Here is a 26,019-nt window from a genome sequence, read left to right on the forward strand (position 1 = left end):
TCACCTGATCATTGTCATCATTTGTATGAATTATAATTTTATAAAAAGGAGTAATGCTGCATGTTCTCAGGAACTTTATTGGCACAGCAGTAATAACTGAACCATTTACTTCTTGAATATGCAGTATTTGTTGTCCTCGGTGCTACTGTTCAATTTTTTCATGTGTTTCTTTGTGGTTGGAAATAAACTTTTCATTTGGTTTTCAACTAATTTTTCTGCATGATCTTCTTAAGATCTTTCAAATAACATTCTTTTTATGCTTACCACATCATGGAGCACAAAAGCCTATGTGATTTCTTTCACTTTAATCAAAAGTGTAAAAGAAAATAATTTTCCTGTGGTATTATTAAGTATTATGATCAACGACTTACACATAATCAACTTTGATATAAAGGCTTTATACATAAATATTAACAATTGAATATCTATGCATAATGTTTTATACATACATTATAGCACCTGTATTATCAACAAGCCTTTTAGAATTAGTAGTACAATTTATTTATCATACGTGACATCCTTAAAAAAAAAAATGTGTTTAATTTATTTATCATGCGTGAAATGTGTTAAAAAAGTGTTAAAGACTGATAGAAGGGGATGACGTCTAACAGTTGTCCCATGCTGGATTTAAAACCAGGACACACAATACATGTGCTCTGACCATCTGAGCCACCAGGATAAAGTCTATTAAAATTACTGACTGTTGAATGACTGTCAGCAGGGGGTTGCTCCATTACATTACATTATTATGCATCTTTTTTCATTTTTACTCATATGCTCATATAATCACATGGTATAGTTGCCTCACACTTAAATTCAAATTCAAACAACCATAAAACCTCTTTGAACTTCAAATACAGGATTCCCTGAGTGGTTTGCTTATCCAGTTACATAAAGATGATCTAAAGGTATGTACTGCCGCCTTACATAAAGACTTTACGCTTCAGTGGCTCAATAGCATTGCACAGGGGGATTTCGCTGCTGGGTTTTCCATCAGTTTATAACCATATATTGACATGGCACACAAGCTGACAGAAAGCCCATTTGACCCGTGCAGCAGAAAGCAAACAACAGTTAACGGTAATTTGTAAAATAGGCCATGCCTTTTAGCATGTAAAATAAATCGATGCATGGTTATTCAATATACTTTTTTCATAGCTGCCTTCTTGACATGAAATAGTTGGTGTTAACAATGATACTAATTAAGGTTTCATTCTATTTAGTGTAGCAGAGCCTTTCCAGCAGGGCTTTCTTACATGCACAATAGCAGCACCCTGACTCTGTGTGACCTGAATGGAACAGAACCAGTGGTTAGTATGATCACCGTTTCCTAAAGCACAAAATAATGTCCTCAAATGTCACAACCCTAAGATATTCAGTTTATTGCCCTAGAAACTAAATAAATATAATATTCTAATTTAATAACTTAAATTAAGAATTTTCAAATTTATTTCTTAAAAGATACTTAAAACAATTAATCACACCAAATATTTTTAAATTATTTATATTTTACAAATAAATTTATAATACCACTAAATGTTGCCGCTCCACCCATCAGAGAGCTGAAATAGACAGTACTGTGATTTCCTTAAAAAAGTCAGTTTAAGACAACAAGTAATATCCATTCATATAAATAAATTAGTAATAAAACTTGGAAGGTCTTGTGCACTAAAATAGTGTGAAACAGCACTGTGATGATAATATCTAAAGAAACATTTTACACTGCTGACACTCAAGACATTGTGTGTAGGATTCAGTGGCATCTACTGGTGAAGTTGCAGATTGCAACCATTTGAATACAGCTCAGCCTTCCTGCCTGGGGCTACAAAGGAAACATGGCCGTTCAACATGGCTCATTCTAAGGTAATGAAAACACAATTCTTATTTTCAAATCATTATATACTAATAAAAACAAACCTATGAACATTATATTCCATTTCTGGAAATATATCCTCCTTAATGTTAATGTGTACATGAAAAATGTCCATATATGTCATCTAATAAACAGACCAAAACTAATAAGGATGTTCCCCTACTACTGCCAAACCTATTGATTTCCTACCTAACCTGCACTGCTTCACTGCTTCATTATTGATTAATCTGCTGATTATTTTCTTGATTAATCTGTAATCGTCTTGTTAATAAAATGCCCGAAAATTGTGAAAATATATGTTACAATTTTCCACAGTCCAAGGTGATCATTCAAATAGATGGAACTAGGGAATGATTTTTACCAAATTGCTTAAAAAAGGACAAACAATTCTTTGATTAGGAAAATAGTTTCCAATGCTTTTTCTGTTGAGTGGCTTATCAGTTCAATCATTTCAACATCTGTTAGTGTTTAATATTTTTTCTGTACACCTGAAAACATTGGCCTAGACAGGCTCAAGGGGAACACAAATATCTATAGGAGATTGTATGGAAAAGTAATCTAATTTTACTTTCATAAATTAATTATATTGGGATATTTTGAGCCATATATTGTTGCTGTGTGGAGAACCATGAGTTGGTGACCAAAGCTCAGTAAAGATACAGCAACAACTTAAGAAAAAAAGCATAGTGAAGCCAGGAATGTAGGAAACACTGGTGAATGCCTCACCTTATTATCAACGTTTCTTTTTTCTTTTATTAAAACTTTTCAAGGTCAGAACTTACATTTTCAGTCGTATAGCTTTTTGTCTTCACTACCTTAAGATGACTTTATGAAAACCCTTCGCGTGGGCTAAATGCCATTGGTACACAAGAAACATGACAACAAGATGAGTGACATGTCCTTAGGTAAGAACGTGGCCACTTGCAAGATGACCAATACACTCCCTATCCCCGGGCCATAAATTGCACAGTGGCTATTAATCTGCAGTCTGCATGTACTTTCTTAGCTGACCACTAGAGAGCATAACAACACTATGCCACTCAAATCTGGTTAAACACTGAAACCTGCTTCACTGCCATACCACAGTAAGTGAATAATGGAAAATAAATAATAATGATTAAAAACCTAACAACATAGCAAAAGGTTTTACAGGGAATCTGTCTAAAATCAAAATATGTTAAATTGATTTTATGCAACCGAAAATCACAAATAAGCCACAACGGTCTTTATAATCTGTACAGTTTATTACACCCTCTAGTCAAAGAATGAATAATTCCAACTAAGGTTGGTTAAAAGTATCAATACTTCAGTACTATTCATGTTTAACAATATACTACTATTCAAAAGTATCGAAAGTACCAAAACTGTATTAGAAACACAGATCTACATTTGGATTTTCAACCCAAGGCCGCACAATGGAGAATCAACTGGTCCTCAATCAGTAGTAATAGTAGTAATCAGTAGTAAAAAATTCATTTTGTGAAGGCATATTCAAGAGCTTACATACTGTAGCTACATAGTGAGTATATTCAGCTGTTACACAATTTAAATGGCAGGAACACCTCTGGGTTTAGACAATCAGTACTGATTCCATTGTGTAAAAAATGGACTTAATGTATCTGAATTAATGTTCATTCGTTTTGTATGTTCACATATCGTAGGGAAAGCTTATATTTCTCAAAAAAAAAATAAAAAAAACCTAGAAGATCTTACTTCCGGCTACTATCTTTGATAAAAACCTTTGGAAACAGTTAGAAATCGTATATTCGCAGCACTATGAAATGAATTGTGTTCCTGCTGCATATCGTTCTTCTAATAAAATATCGTAGAAACAGTGATAATTGTGTCACTTTTTTTCACTCCAATGTCCAATGTAAAAGAAATGAATGGCAGTGGGATTCAAGCTAGGCCTTGTTAGACTAGACAACACCAGCAAAATCATAGTATGAACACCTAGGGAGGGTTTACCAACTTCCATACATTGTAAGGTAGTGATTTGAAGCGTTTTGCATATTGTGGCCAGATTAAAATGTGGTCGACTAAATCAGCCTGTGCTTAACGTTAGCATTAACACTGCTACAGTGAAGCTAAACGGCCTCTTTCTTGGCTGTTTGCTCGACCTAAACTCACCGCACCGTCTCACCGTGGCGGCAAACCCCTGGCCTGCAGCTGGTACGTACACACACAACACCACACAACACACACACACACACACACACCAGCACACACACACACACACACACGACAACACACACACAACACACACACACACAACACACACCACCAACACAACCAACACACATCAACACACACACAGTGAAGTGTGAACCCTCCTACCGGCAGCCAGATGGGGCTGGCTTATATGCGGAAGTTTCAGTTCCGCTCAGTCCAGTACTCTCCGAAACTGAGACCAGACGGACTAAAGTCACGCTTCTCTCTCTCTGAACACCAGACCCGGCTTCACAAGGCAAGGTGAGTACTGTACAGTAGGCTACATCCGACGAAAAAACTTTTTAAATAGGAATACGGGCAAAGTTGCTGCTCGTGTTACCGTTATCATTTCACTGCTTTGCTTTCCTGTTACAAAGTTTCAATTAAAGGAAACATAAAAACATCGAAATATGTGGCGAGTTTGTAACTTTGCGCAACATAAACACATTTGTCATACTGCTTCTGTCTGAGCTACACATTTGTTTTAGGGACTCGGCTTTGAAGCTGTGACAAGTGGGATACAAAATCCGCCACAAAAATGCAGTAATAATGTCATGCATGTGCTTTATGTCACACCCACTGAGGCAACACAATTAATTCAGTTTCCGTGAGAAAAGACAGTACAGACAGCTACTGTGCGTCCTCCCCTGTAAACACATGAGGGAGGACAGTTACAACGCTGCCTCTGTAACTGAGGCTATAGATATTACAACATGTTTCACTTGACTTACAACACTCTGAGGTAATACTTAATTTAATTCTAATTAAAAGAAGGTGTTTGAAAAATAAAATAAAAACTTTGTTATAGATATAGTGAATGTGTCACGTGTTTCAAGAACTGTTGCTTTAGACCAAACATGTGTAATCAGCCTTGGTACAAGAAGTGTATCATAAAGTCAGGTTGGAACAAGTTGGGCCACTGACAACTGCCAGGCTAAAGATACTAAACCTTACATTTTAGAGTCAACAAGCTTTTTTAGGTATGAAAAAAAAAAATCATTTTAGCTGTTTGTTCATTAAAAATGTCATTTGGATATTGACAAATAATATGCACACTAGTTGGGAAAACACTCCACTCTGTGAGTCAACAGGTCCTGAAATGATGTCACCAGGCAACATTGTCTTCTCGAGGATTGTGAAATGAGGATGATGTCTGAAATTCTGAGGAGACATGTCATACACTCGGGGAAAAAGACACTTTTTTCCCAATACCTCAAGATTACTTGATGGAAATATGATTCAACAGGGCTGTAGTTTGACACATGCAGTGGAAAGGGCATCCAGGTCAGGCCAGTAAATGGCACTAATATACAATTCTGTTGACCTGTGTTTGATTCCTAATTAAGAAAGCTTTTCTACTGTCTGGGGAGTTTTATTTTTTAAAGTGTTCTTATTCAACCATGTTACCCAATTTTGACATTTAAATTCAGTATCAGATTATGTGGATAGCCTATCAGATGGTGCAAGTTAAAATAACATCTACTACAAGAACAAATAAATGTCTGAGATCATAGATAACTTCAGAGGGTTGCCTTTGTGCTGTGCTGAAAAGATTGTGTTTTAATCCTGTTTTTGGTGTGAAAGTGCTGAAATGTCTCGCACAGTAAAGTGCCATTATGACAGGAACTTGAAAGAGATAAGGCCCAAGTGGAAAATGAACAGAATTCTGCTCCAACTAACTTAGAGGAGGGTTGATGTGGGTGCTGGTGATAAAATGCTTTGTGCAGAGCTCAACAGTTTGGGAACACTATAAGGTGTGTCTGCTCATGTCTATGCATGATATCACAAGTGATTGCAAAACAAGCAGGGGCATGGAGCAAGAGATGAGCCTAATGTTTGTTCTTTCCATATTAGGGAAAGAAATGCTACTGATGTGTGGGTCTAGTGTGATTTGAACATGATCCGAATTTCGGCATCAGCATTTTACTGTGATGTCCAAGTTGGCTGTGAAAGCTAATACTGAAAGAATCTGTTGTGAACAACTGACATAGTTGTAATAGATCTATCCAACACTGAGTATTCCTCGAGGGTTGTTCCTCATGGATGACTTTTGGCCTAAAGATGTTTGCATATAAAACGTACAGTGTGTCCCTTGTGTCTTGTGTCACTGTTCCCAGTTCAGAGGCATCGACTCAAATGAAATGGTAAACAAAACTTGCAACAGTGTGAAAGATGTCATTGAGTTCCTTATATTGAGGTTAGGACATAAGCTGATTTCATGACTTTGTTTGTGAAGCATTGTTGGTGAGTTTAGCTGGGTTGCAGTAAAGAATGTTACATTTAGTATGGCACTTTTTTGTGCTTAAACATTCTAAGTATTTGTTCACTGTTACTTTTTAACCACTGTTTCAAAAGATAATTATACATCTTTACATATATGTTTCTCAAATAATGCTGCAGTTTTTTGGGATGATTTCTTATCTTGTCAAAATATGGTTTCAGGCCTTGTAATTTTCCCTAAAAATGAACATCTTGGCTCACCTCAATGCTAGGTCACCTTGAAGAGGGAGACAGCTGTCTTCAATTGGTTGCTGTCTTATTATAGACTTGCATATTCTGCATGTGTGCGTGTCTGTATTTGTGTTTGGATGTATTAGTTTAATTGTGAAAGTGTGTGTGAGCTACGTGCTCCGTGCTTTCCAGGTGTTCACCTCCTCCCTATCACTTTCACACGTGATTTTATTTCTTTTCCCCACCTCCCCACAACCTTTTGTGGCTCCTCCGCTCGCTCCTTTAAAGAGCCTGTCCCCCCTCCAGGCGTGATGGTGAGACAGCCTGTGTAGGCCAACCCTCTGATTTGATGTGTGTGTCTCTGACCTACATCTGACCAGGTGACGGGCTGCAGCAGGTGGTGCTGCGTCCCTGAGGGAATTTGTGACAGCAGCATGACTTACAACCTCAAAATGACATGCCTCTGGGATGACAAGGCATTATTATTCATGAAATACTCATCAGAAAAGTATGTTTTCTCTGAACTGTCCAGCGCACCAATGGGTGAATGTTATTTTTTCTTATGCGCTTTTTCAAAGCAGGCAGTGAAACATTTAATTGCTGTGTTTAAAAAATCCACATTCACACATGTTCTTCCAGCCATGGATTATGTACTTTGTAAAAGTGAAATCCTCTTCATCAAAGCCAGAAATAAAAGGGCAGATATTCAAATGTCTGTCATCAACATTACAGTTTAAAACTCCAAGCTTAGGTCAGTTTTTTTGAACTTGTGCTCAGAGGCTCACAGCCTCATTCATTAGCCAGCCTGTTCGCTGAATACTCATACCAGACCAGAGAGTAAAGTGTGTTCTGCAAATATGGTATACCAATTTCCCCAATCACCAACCTAATAAATTTAATAATGCACTAAATTTTAACATGTGACTGCACTTAACCTCAGTCTCGGTTCCAATAAATAGCTTACAGCTTCAATTTTTCAATGGAAATGGAATGCATGACAGGCAAGGCTTAAACCAGTGAAACTCAATAGTGCATGAAATATTTTACTCCACCAAATAGTCTTTGCTGTGTCTCACTTTTGGAACTGTCCATTTAATTTGAATGCACAAATGTACAGTCCGGATATGGTATTTGTATCCATCCATGAGGTAATGTAGATAATGGTGTGTTTAGCAATTGAGATGTTAATGAAAATTATGGAAATGGCAGGCTAAACCTGCCCTCCATTGGAACCTTAAGTTGTACAATTAGCTACGCAGGCCCAGCAGCATCACAATTGCCTGAGGAACGGCCAATGCTCCCTCTGTTACATACTAGGTATTAAGCTGGGTTTTAGCAAGAGGCATACAAGATATTTTTAAACCAAGGTTTCAATCTCTTAATGACCATTCCTAAACCCCAGGAATGAGTGTTGTGGATGACAAGGTGCAGGGCTGTTCAATAGACAATGTCTTATTAAGAAGATGAATACCAAAAAAGGAGAGATGATGCATTTGCCTCCCAATACCTAGTTATTTGTCAACTCCCTATGTATTATAAGGACAATGTGAGTGCATATGTAGCTTTGTTTGCCTTTGTGTAAAGATGTATCACTGATTCTCTACAATCATATAGTATCTCCATATTATCTTGTCTTTACTTTTTTAGTTAGTCTGGGTACCTTTTTGTCAGACCATGTTTATCCACAAGCAGTAGGTTCAGTGTGGACACTGATAGGTCCAAAGTCCATCTCCAGAACTGCAGATCTTAAGGTAAACAAAGGGTTGTCAGTGCTTGCACGCTAACTGCTGCGGCCTATTACAAGCCCCATAGGAGGATGTGCATCAGCACAATTTAATGCCTATTTGCTCTAAAAAGGTTTAATAAAATAGGTGAGTGTTTTTTTTTTTTTTTTTCATTCAATCATCAGGTGTGCATCAAAATGATTCTAACCCTCTCTCACTGGGTGTGACTTCCTGTTGCATAGTAAATCCTGCAATGCACACCTCCCTATAGGTTATCTCATACTTCTTTGTTTGCCTGTCCAGTGTATCTGTGCCCTAGCTTTTGAAAGGATATACTGTACATGATACATTACAGGCTTACTGTTGTAAATGGCATTGCCTTAGCTCTAAAGCTGTCAGCAGAGAGCCAGCAGCCTCAGAAGAGGACTATCAATAGACTGTTGTGCTTGAATTTAGACTGTAGAATCTTAGGAGTGAATATTATGAGTGTTTCAGAAAATAGCGGACTATTTCAAAGAGCGGTGGAACGAGCAGTGGCATACCTCCTAGATGTAGACTCATCAGAGGAATCCTTCTGTTTTGGTTAAGCATAATTGGTAGTTTACAGGGCTCTTCCTTGAAAATAGTAATCTTTCCTAAATGTTGGCTGCACACCAGTTGTATATTACTGTACGTCTGTTTACATCCTCTTTTCCCTGTTATTCTCTTCCTCTCCTTTTTATTCTCCCTTCTGTCTGTGATATTTTCGTTCTGTCAGTGTGGAGTCTCACACTCCTGTTGGATTATATCACTATTAATACGAGTTAATGTACAATCGAGCGTCAAATATCTGTTTCCTGTCTCTAGGTGAATCATGAGCAGCAACTACAGTGTCTCCCTGGCTGGCCCTGCCCCCTGGGGCTTCAGACTGCAAGGAGGGAAGGACTTCTGTCTGCCCCTCACCATCTCACGGGTGAGTGGAACACACACACACACACACACCACTTATGTACCCTTCACTCCATGACAGTCACCTCTGAGGAATGCTGTTCATGCTCACTATGCCATTTGCCTAGTCAGTGATGAAAGTGCGTGTGCCATTCATCTCCCGTGTGACACTCATTGCTGGATTTAGACACCTTCTCTAACAGTTCAGGGCCTCTGTCACTCAGTCTCTCGTCAAGGCTGTGGCTATTGTAATAATAATGTTACATAACTGAACTGTAAACCACAACATCCGTCAATTTTTGAAAAATTTGGGAGGATTAAGCAGGTAGCTGTTAACGGCTGCTGTCATTTCGGTCATTCAGATGAGGTATAGTGCTAAGTGTTTTGGCCTTTCTCCCTGGCGTGGGCCCTGATGTGAGGCACAGGAGAGTGGAAGCATCAGAACCTGTCCTTAAATGGCCCATTTGACTGAAACTTTAGAAAGCCAAAGTGGTTCTGTAATAACTATTTGGGAAGTTGAGCCACATAAACTCAAACTGGGATTTGGCTCTGGCTGACCAGGTTCTGATGAGCCTTAAGCTGGGAGGAAGACTGCTGGAGAACCCACTGTTTGAAAAGCAGGCCTGTTTGTGAGACACGTCCAGCCTCAGCCTATACATAGTCACACTGTTTATGTTCACAGTGTAAGGGCCTTCTGTGCAAAACGCTGTGATGGCTGCACAGATTAAAACAAGTCTGCAGTGCAGCTTACTGTTGGTTTGTCCAGTAGCAGTCTTTTTCAACCCAAGGGCATCTGAAGTGTCTTAATTATACTAACATAGCTTCTTGTCAAAGAGGATTAAACGTGGGAAGCGTGTCCCCTACCAGTGTAGTCTTTGCTTTGACAACAATTCTGGCTGCTGCAGAATGAGCAGTGTGTTCAGTTCCTGCTGCTTCCTGTTATGTAATTACAATCTCAGTGTCATGACCAAGGTCATTGACTGTGTTTGTTGTTGGCAGGATCAGTTACCCAATTTTGAAAGTTGTGTATGGGTAGGAGAAGTGACTGTTCTCATAGTTATTCTAAGGAGTATCAAAAGGGCAGCATAGTTGTTCAGACTATTTATATGCCCCGCCACTATGATAATAATGGAATGCAGGACATTATGTTGTCATAGTGGCATGTAGCTGTCAGTAGACATCTTGTCATTATATCTCAAAAACAGTACATGAATGAAGCACCTCCGCACTTGTCACCTGATAAGATATTGCACATTCATATATATATATATATATATATATATAAATTCCAGAGGAAGATAAAACAAAAACAAATTGGCTATTTCCTTCTGTTGCCCTTTCAGATTTGGCATCAGCTGTTGAAACATCTGCCAAAATACAAATACCCCACCATTTTCAACCGATCCATGCAGTTTCACATGATCCTAATTTCACATTCTTTTTTTTACTATTTTGACTTGAAGTGTCTTCATAAGAGGTAAGGTGAGTAAATTGATGACTGAATTATTTTTCGGTTATTATGGTGCAATATACACACTCCACTGCGTAAATCTCACAGGAAAAATGCATGCCATGTTTTTAGAGAGCTTAAAATAAAACGAGACAGGTGAGTTGGAAAAGGTGTCAAATAAAGCCAGACAGAAGGTTTGAATCTGTTAAAATCACAAGTGCATGCAATGTTGTAGCTTTGATCATTTTTACTCCATGGACCATAAAACTGTTGAATACCTCCTGTGTCCACCAGCAGTCCTGTGTTGAGTCATCAGTGGTCTGCAGCATGCCACACATGCACTGCTGAGCCAGGCAACATGACTCTCACAGCTTTTCATTCCATCACGTTATTGGTTAGTGTCATTCCTGTGACATGTTTTCATCCCAGCGCATGACCAGTGAATGGCACCATAAATGGTTCATATTTCTTGTTGTTGTCCACGGGCCAGGAATAAATGTCCCTTTTGTCTATTTATCTTCCAGAGCTTAGTGTCACATAAGGCACAGCCAACGTAATGCATGCTGTGCTGAATCGGTTGCAGTTTATATCTGTTTTTATATAAATATATATTTTTATAAATCTGATGGATATCACTACTCCATCGAAGGGATTGCAATGATTACTGTATATGTAATCTAAGTTAGAAGGTACATATATGGAAACATCTGCCAACAGTTTAACCATTACTTTGGTTGCTTAATTAGATGAGTGATGAGAAAACTGTATACCACAGGCCTATTTTAAGGTTCATTAGAGACCGACAATGCTAAATAGACTTGTAAAGAATATACATCTGTTGCTATGACATTAAAGCTTACATTTATTTAGCTTTGATGGATGCGATTACTATAGAACAATAATGCAATGACTTTACATATGCTTACCATATGTAACTGATCCAAAAATGACATACAGTACAGCATAGTATATAAGTCTGGCTTACAAGACAACCACAGCCTGTTATTCTGATGCCTTTTTAGGAACATAATATGGCTTTGGCCTAGCAATAACACTAAATCAAAGTATGAGGTGGAGTACATACCATAAGTCATATGTGTAGTGGTGATATTGAGTTGGGTTTCACATTGTGAACTGCATTGTAGACGGAATAAATGTGCAAAAGTCATCACACCACACCTCTCTTTAATTCCATTGTATTGTATACTGCAGGTGTTAACAAGGTTAGAGGGAAATACTTTTAACAATGCAGCTGATTAAAAGTGAGACCACCCAATACTGTAAGGATGACTTATGGAGGAAGGGCCCACTTATGTACATTATGTGTGCGGGTGTCTGGGTTCCTGTTGCCCCAGACTCTTTCCGTCCTCATCATCTGTGGTTCTTCCAGCTCCTTTTTAGGCATTTCTTGACAGGCGTCCACATGGGAAAGTTCAAAAACTCAATGATTTTTGCATCACTTATGAAACAGTGGAAAATGTCTGAACGATATGATGTGAGAAAAGTTTATCAGAGCTACAGCTGAAGTAATACCTAAGGAACAGAAACTCTTCCACCTAAATGTGTTGCTTGTTTACTGTAGGTCAGTTTGGGGTCAGCACAGCAACATTTTCCTCTCCTTCCCCGTGACCTTTCACTTCCCCCTCTTGTCTTCTGTGTTCTTTTTGATTGTTGTTTTAGTGGCATGTGATACTTTGAGTAAACATTATACAAACTAATTTTAGCTGTGTTTGCAGTTGGCTCTGAGCTTGCACATTTGTTCTTCTTCAAGCACCACCATTATGTGTTAATACGGAGAAGCCACTTTCACTCTCAAAGAAGAGCAATGTGATGAAGTATTGTATCTGGGTAACATTAAAATTAGGGGTAAATGCTATTTTTGTGCTTTTATTTTAAGAAAAGAAGTATATTATTAGCTAAAAAAATAAAAAATAATTTGCTAAGTGTATGTTTATTATTATAAATAATCGTATCTTTTGTGTCAATTTAGAAATGTATCATAAAAGGAAATGGAAAAGTATGATTCAGTTGGTGCTCGTCAGAAGCGTGGATTCTTTGAGTTAATTGTTAGAGCTAAATAGACCATGAGTGGGATCATGAGTTATGCTTTGTGGGTTTCCAGTGAGAATCTGAGACAGCTGCTGTTCCTTTAGCAAATATAGTGAATTAATGTGGTTTGAAACATTCTTCACTGTGCTCGGTAAACACATCCTTCACCAGTCATGTTATGAGGCTTCATCCAACATGTGCTTGATTACTGAGCAAAACTGCAGTTTAATTTCCTCTCCGCACACTACTTTCGATTTGTTAAATTTGTAGAGCAACAGTGACGATAACCTCCAATTATATTATATATAACATTTTTTAAAGATGCATTTATGGATGAGTGTTGACTGAATTGAACATAGCCAGCTTGTTCTAATAGTAAGAAAGGGTAAGGAAGTAATAGAATCCCTGCCATGAGACAAGATCTGTCTGTTGTTTACTTTACAACAGATACAGAAAAAAGTTTGTATCTTCTGCTCATTGGATAAAGAATAATCTGTCTTGCTCTGTCTGACATTGAGCCATAACTTCTGGGCTAGCTCAGGTCCAGAAAAAATAAAATGGAGCAATGAAAAACTCCCCTGGCATTTCAGGAAACAATTGAGACAGATAGCTTGTGGTCCATGCTGTATATCTGCCAAGCAGTTTGTGTGTGTTTTTTTTCTCATATTAAAATCTCTTGATAATTTTTACACAGAAACTGGAATTTAATAGAAACCAGTCATGTTTTCCCAGGATTTCACAGCTTTGGATATACACTTCACAAGGCATATTTAATAGTCTGTGATTCTATGCAGGGTCCTAGATATGTGTTCAGGTTACATATGGGTTTAGTATAAAACAGTTATCTGCAGTATGTGTTTGATCCCAGTATGATCTCCCTGCTGTCTGTCTAGAGTTGTATTGAGGGCATCTGCTTTCAATCTCACTAATCCTATATGGCAGAGCTATAAAGAATAACCAAGCTGTCACTTGATTGTGATTTAGATCACTCACACTGTTTTCTTTTTGTTTTGATGGGAGATATGTCAAGGATCAATCCACTAAATTCAAAGACCCAACATGCCACTGCTTACGATCTGTCTTCACGTCTGCAGCTTGTACTACAAACTATGATTACTGCTGTGTTTTAAGGTCACTTGTATTAAAGACATCATCACCACTGATAGTCACTCATGCTTGATAACAGGCATCCCATGTTATAAAGTGTTGTAAAGTGCTTTACACAACTATCTGGATTAAGGTGCAATATAAATGTAGTCCACTTCACATTTACTGCAGTCATTGAGAGTCCTAATAATCCTTGCAATCATGCAAAATATCTATTAGTATTCCACTGGCTCTCTAAATTATGCTGTTACACCATTTGATGTACCTGTGTTTTCATGTTGCAGCTTTTGGAAAGCAGAGAAACTGTATATTATGCTAATAGGAGGTTAACTGGGGGTAAAGTCTTTTCATTTCCAGTCCGGTCATTAATACATTTTATGACCAGAACACTTCTGACAGTAGGTGAAATTTAACAATAATTATACCAATTTAAACCATGCAGGAGAGTTGAATGAATCATGGATTGAAGTGGAAAACGCTCTTGGCTCAAGCCCCACCGTAGCTAAAAGCCTTTTCATATCATCCGCCTCAGCAGTGCTCGTTGTCAGCCGGGTTTGTGTCTGACCTGACTAAAGAGCATTGAGTATTCAGTGCCGGGTTGGTACTGCTTTGTGTTGTTTTGTTTGTGTCGCCATGGCGATTTGACTAAGGGCTCGTACGCAGGTCCGCTTGGCATCTCGTGTTTTCCAGCCGCTTGAACGATGTAGTAATAGACTGGGGTCAAACCATGACAACCATGGGTCTACCTCTGTTCAAGTGCCCTTAATTGCGAGGAATTGGAGGAAAAAGAGTACTTGCTATTTAGTCCCCTCCCAATTGCTGTACTTCTCATATCTCCTTCCTCTTTACTGTTTGAACAATTTGAACAATTTGCAAGGTGTTGCAGGTGTGCAAGCGTAAAAGAGAAGACTTCTCTTGACAATAAACTGCACTTTATGACTTCTGCTTGTGCTAGCCCAGCAGGTTGCTGTATGCGGTACTGTCAGATTCCTCTCTGAGATTCTGCAGGGTAAACATTTTCTGGTCTCGTAAAACTCATACTAACAACACGTGGGAGGTTTGTAAGCAAGTTAGTGTAAGGCAGCTTTTATAATTCGATAGTGATGACATAATGTTAGGCCCAAGTCTTATAATTCCATATAAGGTCCTCTATCTTAGTCTACCCTACACAGACATGACATGCATCTCACAGACCTTCAGTTCTCACCACAAGCCGCTTCCTGTAACATGACTTCTCATGTGAAATGACCACAGCCCTCTTCCTTACTCCCTAATTTCAGTGGAGGCAGGATGTTACACCAGCATGGAAGATGATTAGTATCCCACCAGTGCTGCCATACTATCTTAAATGTGTTACCTTACCTTAAATTGTCTGGTTTTAACGGTTGTTCTGTAAACAGAGGTAGTGCGTTCTCCCATAGAGAGTTTTGATGGAAATTTAAAACGTTGGACATAAAAGTGTAACTGTAAATCTGTTGTTTAAAACAGGATTGATCTGTTGAGTGAGGAATTCCAGTGTATTAAGAGTTTTGGCAGCAGCCTACTCTATTGAACGGAGACTGTTCCTGGAGAGGCACTGTATGTCATGAATTTAGCCGCATCAACTACTGCACAAAGCTGCTTTCCCTTCAAACAGAATCTCTCTGTGTTGTTTTTCACAAATAATGAATCTTATAGAATCCTTTCTTTTTCTTTTTCTAATTTATTGCCTCATTATGAAGAAGTTGATTACTGAGTAAACATCTAAATCTGAACCGTCTTTAGAATAACCAGATTTTTTTTTAAACTTGTTTTATGACTGTATTTGATTATAGCTGTATAGGGTTATATTGAAGACACATGGAAGCAATAAGACTGTTAATTTTTCTAGGCTTCTGCTCCACCTCTTGTGTTTATAGATTGTCTGGTACAACATTTCTTTTCATCTCTTTACAATGAGACAAACATAGACTCCTTCCACAAAGGTATTTGTAGAAGCAATAAATTAAGGGGCTTTTTAGCTGGTATTGTCATAATCTCAGTGTACTATAGGATTTGCAATAAGCCCTCAGATAGATCTGGAAAGTATTGTGCAATATTCTGTGTTCTGTGAGCTACATTTGTAGGAGCAGAGGCACTTACATGTGTAGCGTAGAGCAACTAGTCATTACCAGTAACTGCACACAGTGCACAGCAGTAAAATCAGCAGTGTGGAGAGGACCGCAGCGGCACAGCAGCCACACCATTATGTGGCTGGAATCCCATTCATGTAAACGCAGTTGGAAAGACACTTCATTCATTTGGAAACGTCCTTCTCATCTGCCGAACTAACAAAGAGCCCTAGCAAGTAGCCTTTTTACTCTTTAAATAAACTAATTCATGCTGTGTGAAACTACCTTTGATGACTTTTTTTTTCCTATTTGAGCAAGGTTTAATATAGCAACTTGTGTTTTGTACATTTTTATTAAGTGCACAAATTACATGGTATGATGTGGTTAATACTATTCTGTAAAAACATGTTGCTCAAACATCCTGCTCTCTTGGAAGAGCTGGAGTAGGACAGCCAAAGTTCCAGTTTGTTACTTATCTGCTCTCCGTCACGAGTGCTTCAGACCTCTCTTGATTTATATTTATAGACCGCGAATGCCAGGGATTCTTACTCTGACATCTATTTGTTTTGTATCCATGTGAGAAAGACAGTGTTTGACTGAAAGAAGTTGGGACTTATAAAGCGCTCTCTGTTCACCACCGCAGACGTTAAACATTGTACGCCACGTATAAAAAACACGTTTTTCTGAGAATGTTACAAGAGTCCTCTCCTTTCTTCATGTCTTGAAATAGGACGTTTGAAGAATTGCCATATATAGAGCTGTATTGTCTTTTGTCACATCCCTACAAGGAGAGAACTTTGGATCTCTTTTTCACTCTCTCTTCCTTTATAACAAACACAAATACTCCCAAAGGCACATAGGGAGGGAGACACAGGGAGATTGAGAAAATAAGAAATCCATGTCCCGGGGACGTGCTCATTCAACTCATCTTTCAGTATCTTTTTTTTTTTTTGTCTGCCGTTGACCTCTGGAGCTGTCTAGCAGAGTAAGACAGAGCCAGCAGATGCCAGTGATCTCTGAAGAGTGCTTACACTCTCTTTACTGGCCTCTGCATTGAAGAGCAATGAGTTGTTTTATTGAAAATAAATGAGTCAGGACAGGCTCAGTAAACGCCGGCAGGTGTGTCTGTGAGTCTGTGCTGGATGCTGAGTGAGCAAGTGAGTCAGTTGAAGTTGTGTTCATGCCTGTGCTGTGAGTACCCTGCCCCTTTGTGAGTAACACTTAGCATGTGGCTGCACTATAGGTTTCCATGACATTGGTATGCATACATTAGCCTCAGCTACGCATTCTTACACTTCCCGCTACTAATCTACTTGATAATGACACGAGGAAAGCGTGGCGTCAGAGAAAGTGTGTCGTTCACTGCCATTGCCACCTCCTTATTCTTTCTCTCCCTCCCTCCCTCACTCTCTTTTTTTGTTTTATTGTGAGGGTTAAAACAATGGCACATTGTTTATGTCTCATTGGCTCCTTTTTAAACTATGGGAAAGTCTCATAGAGTTGCTTAACCTGAATGCATTCTTTAGCAGTGTGGAGATGGAATATTTTGTTTTGTTTTTATCTATCTAGATTAGGGCTGGGTCATAACTGCTCTCAACTGGTGTGTGACTAAAAAGTGAAAGGTCTTTTGCATGCATTTAAATTGTATCGCTTCATCAATTCATCCATTGTAGATTTCTCAATTGCAGTGGATTGCAGCATTTAACTATTTTCTGGCATTTGTTCCAGTTTTAGATTAAATAATCAATGGAGTTGACGGGTAAAATCACTCTCCTCCCGTAATGCTTCACGCCTTCTTCATTATACTTATCAGTCACTCAACACATTCATAGACCTCACCTGAGATGCCACTTTATGTACGTGTGTGCTTCCCACATCCTTATTTTGCCTAAATGTTTTAAACAGTTTTTCACATCGCTGAGAGATGACATAAAGATATGATAATAAGAAATCCACCGTAAGATAATAAGTACAGAGAGTTCTTTCTTCCCATGGTCTAAGCCAGCTTGGCTGTACAGGTGTGTTACGAGTGCTTTGAGTGATTGATGAACACAATGTGCACAGCCTTGCGTAATCACTGGTCGATCACCACACCTGGGAGAGAGTCATCCAATCGTCATGGTTCTCTTACATTACTTCCTGCGTGTTAAATGCAAGTCTTAGCTTGGTGGAAAGAGATAGAGGACCCATTAAGCCTCAACCCTCCCTTATTCTGCTCCTCTGGTAGACGGACAGTTGTAGAGCTTTAAGCTTTTAAGCCCTTGCTACCATACTTGGGAGTCAAAGCTAAGAGGTATTAAATTATTCTATCTTTGAAGATGGGGTGGCTTTTTATGTGTCGTATATTAAAAGCATTAAGCTTTTCCTATTTTTTACATTTGCTTTTGAAAATATTCAAAACTCTTTACCCTTTCGAGATATCACAGGTTTCTTTTACAATATATATGTAGAGTTTGAAATACCAGTTTTACACAGCATATACTTCCTATATAGAATAGAATATAAAGAAAACACTAATATGTGTGATCAGACACACAATGCTTATTGGGAGGCTTGGTAAGGAGAGCCAAATACATTGAGACTGTATAGGAAAACCTGCCCCAGAGCACAGAACCTGTGCACCAACAATTTCCTTGAAAGACCCAGCAAAAGCAATGGACGTGGCCCCCATCAAAAATAAGAGGAGAACTGAATATTACAATTTACCAACCAAGTCTGAAATTTACTGAGCTTGAGAGGTTCAACAAGGGAGAAGCAGGGAGAGGCATAACAAACACTACCTGATGCTGTAATTATTGGCAGTGATGCTCTTTGAAAGTATTGAATACAGCATCTAAAGTGATTAAAATAATAATTTCTATGAGATTATATTTTTTAATCAAGTTGAAAAATTAACAATTAATAATTACTTTTACTCATAATGTATTTGTAACATATACAGCACATGTTCACTTTTGATTATTAAAATTAAAACTTTCATTTCATTTGGTTGTCATCATTGTGGGAATGGTCCTTTTTTAATGTGCAAATTGTTTTGGAGGATGTAGAATCCCGTCCCATTGATGGTGCTGATATGAAAAGAATAAGATGCCTATCTTATCTGACAAAAGTTACATAAGACAGGAAACGGAAAGGAGAGCACAATACTTGGTGATTACAAGAAGTAAATCAAAATTGCAACTGCAAATGCAAACCCATCCAAATGTTAACACAACACTTACATGTTTCACAAGAGACACACATGCTTTGTGAATATTCTTTTTTGTTTGGTTCAAAGGTGTCCATGATGATCTTCTTAATTTCTTTGTTGTGTCATTGCAGCTCACCGATGGAGGCAAGGCAGCCAAAGCCAAGATGACTGTTGGAGACATCATTCTGTCCATTAATGGCATTTCCACAGACAGCATGAACCACCTAGAGGCCCAGAACAAGATTAAGGCCTGCACAGGCCAGCTCAGCCTCACTCTACAGAGGTAACAGTTTCACACATACACACATTCTGCAGCATAATCTATGGATTTACTAGCTCAGCAATAGAGATCATACTGTTGCCTAGCACTGTTTATTTAAACCTTTTTGAATAATTTGTACAGCGACAGCTGTTACTGTATGAATTTCACACTACTTTTCACATGATAGTGAACAGACAAACAAAATGTCTTTAATCAGTAATAGCAAGCTTGATTGCCATATTTCGTTTATTTGAGCTGTATTCAATTTGCCTTCTTATTATTTGAAACAGATGAACTCCTGTTGTGCTAATTTAAAACAGTTTAGTGTTTCTGCCCCAGCAGATGTCGTGCCCCCGAGCTCCTGCACTGAGTTTGGGAACGTTAAAAAGACTTAATTAAACTTGATGTTTCTTGCACGGTGGCATCGGTTTCTGTCATTCGCCTTATAATTACAGTTCATTGGCTAGCATGACATTGGATTTATAATGATTCCCTTGTGTTCCAAAAAAAACGCCATGGCACAGTTTACAGTACAGCATCACTTTTAGATTATATTAAATGCATTTATTGAAAATCAATAGAACTGAGGGTTAAGTCCCAGTTACAATGTTGGCCCAAGATCGGAAATCTTGTCCTTGGATCTCCAGTAAGAACAAGTGTAGACGTTTCTACAAAGAGAAGGATTCAGTCTAAATAACTTATATGGTCTATCTACAAAAAGGCCAACGCTTCACTCGCACACTTTGAGTTTGTTTTGTAATACAAAGAAAAAACTCAACTGGTAGAACTTAATGTCACCTTGAAGATGAATACAAAAAAGAATGATCACTTCTAATGAATGTTAGCCAAGCACTTCAGCCACACAGTACATTCTCTGCAGCCAAGTGTAAAGCAGTGTGTAGCTTTAGTGTGAGACACAAACAAATGGAGGAAAAGCACGCACACTTCCCAAGCTGTAAAACATGTTGACAGAAAAACTCAAAGCCTGGTTTGCATGTCCTGTCATTCCACCACCACATCAAAGCAGAAAGGAGCCTCTGTGCTTTAATCGTGGGAAAATAGTCCTAAAATAGCCCTGTCCCACAGCTGCATGTAATCTACTGTGGGTAATGGATGCACAATGAAACATCAAACATTCTGTAAACTACAACTAAAATCACCCACTGAACAACAAAGTTTCCTTGTTACAAATGATATGTGATCATTCTTTGTTTCATTTCTCACTGCAGTTTTAGGCTTGAGAATTAAGTATATTATATCACTGAAAAGAAGGTTGAGGAAAGTGGGATTAGATAGTCTCACTGACCTTTATCCTATTGTCTTCCTAAAGTACCTAAAGCTCAGTGTAATGTACTTCATGAAGCACTATAAGAACACTATTTAACTAGAAGAATTCTGTCTGACATGCACCACTTTTTCCATCCGTGTTCTCAGATTTGATTTATGTCTTTGATGATCACTGATAAGACTATCGGGGTTATAATAACATTCCAAGAGTGCCAAGAGATGATTAATGTGACTACAGTTTAGTACCATTATGTCAGTTTGTCATAGTTCACATTCTCTGAGCAGTTTTTTAAAAAGACACATCCAAATATGCATGTGTGTAAAAATGACAGCATCCCACTGAGAAGATACACTACAGCCCTTGTTGCTAAGTAAGGGGATGTTTTCATCAGGGAGGAAATGGACTTATGGTTTGAGAGTACTCTCCTCCTCCTGTTGCTCCACTATACAGTAAATCATAACAGAACTGTCAAGATGAGTTTGAATGAGCGAAGAACTGTTATGTGTTTTGTGACACAGGGAGAAACCAGGTTTCCCTTTCCAGGACTGTGGTCTTGGGGAAAAGATGTCAAAACAGCGTACAACACTACTCGCTAACTTTAGTGAATACTGTTGTTTTTCCAAGCTCCCAACCTTTTGAAATGTGCTTGTAGTTGATATGAGGAGTAATCAGTGAAATTTATGTGTACATTTTGTTCAACTATCACAGGAGCCTTGTTACTGAGCAGCTAAAGGGCAGTTACACCAGGCGGCTGTGGGAAGTATCCTTAGGAAAGTATGATAATTGAGGTTTATTTATTGTCATTGAAATATGCAGCACAGCGCAATGAAACACCACTCCCCAGAGGTTGAGGCTGGCTGCACCTGGTTCCAAAACCTCAAAGATAATAGAGATCAGTACCGCTAGCTTTGCGACCAAACCATTTTCTGATGTTTCACGCAAGAATTCGTGTCAACTCCCACAGCACGAGAGTGTTTCAGATTTTGTGTGTTTTCCACTTTGTGTGCGTGTTTGTGTACCGAGAATACATGCTGTTTCTAGGGGAATAGGAGAGTTTTAAGCTTTTGGAAGGTGTTACGTTTTCACACATTCAGTGTTCACTATATGAGCACTTAGACTTTCAAGATATCCTCTGACTCTAGCTACCCTCTTTTTCTTTTGATTACATAACCTCCTCTCTTCTAACTTTAGATTTGCTTCACTAAAACTGCAGACTTGTTTTAAATATACCTGTTGGAATATCCCACACACAGACAGTGCTGTAGCTGCAGTATATGAGACAAATGCAGGGTTTTTTCTGCCCACAGGCCACTTACAGTAGCTAAACACAAGTCAGCTAGACAGCTGTGGGTTAAATCTACAGATATTCTCATACATGGCCAATGTATACCCAAATAGTCTTATGGAATGGTTATAACAGGGTGAAGTAGAGGACAATTCAATGGAGCCCAGAGCCCCCACTGACTCCTGGCTGCCTTAGTTAGATGTGGTGTGGTGGTTGGAAGAAAAGTAGGAGAGGATGGGGGCTTGTTATTGCATTGCTTAGACTTGCATTAAAAAAAGATACATTAACTAGAGTTGCACTTTATTCTGTTGTGGTTGTTGTGGTTGCTGTGTCCAGAGAACTGACCTTAAGGAGAACTCGCTCATTTCCCTACTCGCTTTATTCATCAATCCGGTCTCAATGCGGGTTGTATTAATAAATGCAATTAAATGCAAATCTGAATAGCTTTTGTCTACTCCTGTGGTTAGCTTTTAGTCCGTTATACTATTGCCAAGACAAGCACACGTGACCACTCACACAGTGAAGTGCTTCAGAAGGGGCATGGCACATGGAAACAAATGGTATGAAAGGCCTTCATCACTATGAAGCCAGTGACTGCTGATACAGACAAGTGCACAGGGTTCCTACTTGAAATGTGTGCTGACACATCAGACATGAGCAACAACCGTGTTAGAGAAGTATCCAGGCAACTGACAGCAGCAACAAGCTGTCCAGTTGCACGTTAGTAGGCTTTAACTCTGGAATAGCGGTCACGTTTCTGTCACTGTTTGCACTGTGACAGTTTAACATCTCTATCCCTTTTTTAAACCGCCTGCTCTTACTCTTTCTAAAGAAATGTCCTTTTGAGCTCTACTTAAAAGCACAAAAATCCCTCTTCCAAGATGTTCATTCAGCAGTGAAAAAAGGGGGAACATGAAGAGACAGGAGTGGCCAAATGCCAGACACAAGCTGTGAGTTTTGCCACTGAGCGCATAGGTTGGCTGCACAGAAAAACAGAAATACAGAAAGAAAAGTTATTTTCCACACCCGCTGATTCCATATCCCTCTGTTTGAGTTTTTGTTTTGCTTTCCTGTTTTTTTTCTCCTTGTTTTCCTTCTTCCTCATGCTTTGGTTCAAATTTTCATGCAGCAGTAAATCTGAAAAACCTATAGTGTTTGCCAGGTCTCCCACAGAGTTTTAACATTGATCACACAAGTTAAAGAGGACAGCTGTTGTTCAACAAGATTTTGGAATAATGCAACCTGTGCATGACATGAATAGCATGTGTGAAGTCTACTCAATTCTGTCCTTCCACATATCATATAATATCTGTACCAGGTTCAGACTCCCAGCTTGCTTTAATATGATGAGAGTAAACAAAACTATATCTAGAGAATAAAGCAAAAGATGGGGACAGATGCTTGGAGTTAGCTGATTTTGGTGGAAGCTCATTGAAGATGTTTTTTTACGAGAACATTTTAAATACATCTGCAGTTTTCTGCTTCATAAAGCGTGTGAAAGTGAAGTGAAAACACTGCAGGGAAAATGAAAGACTGCTCTTATTGGGGCAGTTTTCCCTCCATGTTAAAAGATGGACATGTGAGTCGGTAAGCTGGTGAGATGTGTGTGTGTGTGGTGAGAAAGCTGTGTCTATTAGCCTTTCCATCATTCAGTCAAATGCCACATGCCAGACTGTTTCTCTTGGCCCTCAAAGAAACACGGGTAGGGTGGAAATGCGTCAGTCTGCTTTGCCCTCGGGCTTGTTTCTCCGGTTAACCTCCTTATTCTCTTATTCTGCATCTGTGTGTGAGTGTGTGAGTGAGCGACAGAGTGCTCAGACAAGTCTATGTTGAAGAAAACCACACTCAGCAAATGTGTTTTTTTCTTCCAACTACACTTTGGAAGCTGTTCAGAGAGTCAGTTTGTTTGTATCTTTCATTTATTTTTATTTTTTTTAGGTATATAGTCTATAAATTGGGTCCATAAATAAATCTTGTAGATATCAGCGTCTGTAATCTAATAAAACAAGGCATCCTGATTAGATTATGAGGAACAAACTGAAGTGTGTTCTGGGGCTGAGCAAAGCCCTGACTGCATCTTCAGCAGAGGCAGGATTTCTCTGTATTATGGACACATACAGTAGCACGAACTGTGGTACTGTGACAAACAAGGAAAGCTGATTTATATCTTTTTGTATTAATGGATTAGTTAAATTAACATAAAACATCACATTGTGTGATAAATACATACCCATTGTAATACAGAGGATAGCACAGTAAATCATAACATTTTATATTTTTCCTTTCGAGATAAACTATGACATCATTTGAAAACACAGATGAACATAGATGTACTGTAGACACACATAAAACAGGAAAATATATTTCTCACACACATCTGCTTATAAAGAAAAATGTGTACTTAATAAAGTTTAATCTAAATGAGATACATTATAAATTTAAATAGGTACTTATAGGTGTATTGTTTTACCAAAATCATATACTATGTCGTATGCAGTCATAGCTTTTCTTAAATGAGCCTCTAGCCTTTTGAATAACCCTGAGAATGAAGGAATCCCTTTTTGTTTTCCTTTTCCTTTTACTCTTTTTCTTAGTAAAAATGTTTCTTGTAACTATACATGTTATTATTTTAATAGTAAACTACAGAGAGTGTGTCACAATTATACTATCCAAAATTCTTAAACAGAAGCCATCTCCAGAATGAAAACTACACAGATAGTTGACATAACAACGAGAAGACCCCTTATATCAAAACACAGACCATTGAGATTAACTGTGTACAATTGTACACACCAAAAACTAAACATATGCTCATTCGCCCATACACTCACCCAGTGTTTGTGTCTTTGTCATAGCAGAACAAAAGTAGGTCCGGCTAGGCAGGGAACAGGACAGCACAGAGGGGCTGAGCTGAGCAGATGTTCACAGGACCACCCTAGCGAGTGTTTGTTCAGTTTGCTCTGGGAAAAGACAGATAGAGAGTGAATCCGCCCAACCGCCCCACTCTGGGCCACTGATGGCAGATACACACTGCCTCATTGTAGACTGGGTCGTATTTGTAGTGGAATGTGCTGTTTGATCTCTAGACCTTTCACTGTTTTCCCTGGCACAGCGTGCTGTTTCTCCATAAGCAAGTCCAATAATACAAGTACATTTGGAAAATAAGCATACGCTGTATTAACTGCTAAGTGGAAACTGTAAATGCAAGTATGGGCAAAGATGACATCAACATCTAGTTGGAGGGTGGGGCTCTTTAATAAGCCGGGGCCAGGCTCAGTTGTCGTGCCGCTGCTCACTCAGAAAAGGAAATACGTAAGAGTTTGTTGACTGTTTTCCTAAAATGGCAGAGAAAGGAAGGATGCCAGCGGACATACCGTAGCTGCTGGTCCGGAACCAGCCTTGCTGACTCACTGTCTGTTTTTTGTTTTTTTATGAGGAATTAGGGACGCATTGTCTGCATGTCCGGACCAAATATAGGACACATTGTTAACGAAGGCATGTGTCTGACTTCGAGTTTTAATACTTCACTAATGAAATCAATTTAAGACAGGGACTTACATGGGCCTTGTGTGACATGTAGGGGGTGTGTGTTGCACTTCTGATATGCATTTATACACAATACATCCTAATATATAATAATATCCTCATGTTTTTTTTATTTTATTTGATATTGTTTTAGACAGTATTAAAAGCAAGTATTAAAAAGGAAACAAATAGAGGGGATGAAAGGTTGTTGGATATTTTCTTTCTATCAAGGACATTTTAAGAGAAGAAACAGCCCACCCTTCCCATCCCATAGGTGATAAAACTGTGGCAGCTGCTTCAATCATAAGTGTAAATCAGATGTACGCCACACTTCAACACCAGTACGCATGTGGACTCACACCCTAAAGTTCAGTGTGTTCACACATACTGGTGGTTATTCTACAAATTACAACTACAAATTACACATAATTATTGGTAACCATTTTCCAAAGCATAAAGTTTTGAACTGTTGCTACTTTCCAGGCTGCCATTTGTTTCCATTTATTTCAGTGCGCAATAAAAGTCAATTTTCTAAAAGCTTGAATCTTGCTTGAGGTAGATAATGCATCACTGGAAACATTAAGATG

The 26,019-nt window shown here is 38.6% G+C and overlaps 1 protein-coding gene across 2 annotated transcripts in view; it reads left to right on the forward strand.

The window, feature by feature from the left end:
- Positions 1-4,210: 4,210 nt before the first annotated feature.
- The window catches only part of pdlim5b (PDZ and LIM domain 5b), a 34,476-nt gene continuing 12,667 nt past the window's right edge, over positions 4,211-26,019 (forward strand). For both annotated transcript variants that reach the window (XM_035667947.1, XM_035667948.1), the window contains exons 1-3: positions 4,211-4,345; positions 9,106-9,211; positions 19,204-19,355. In XM_035667947.1, the coding sequence (XP_035523840.1) occupies positions 9,113-9,211; positions 19,204-19,355 (251 nt within the window). In that variant the 5' untranslated portion in view covers positions 4,211-4,345; positions 9,106-9,112. The remainder of the gene's footprint in view (positions 4,346-9,105; positions 9,212-19,203; positions 19,356-26,019) is intronic.

The sequence above is a fragment of the Morone saxatilis genome, unplaced genomic scaffold, assembly GCF_004916995.1.
Source record: "Morone saxatilis isolate NCDOM2014 unplaced genomic scaffold, NCSU_SB_2.0 Contig21, whole genome shotgun sequence".
NCBI classification, from domain to species: Eukaryota; Metazoa; Chordata; class Actinopteri; family Moronidae; genus Morone; species Morone saxatilis.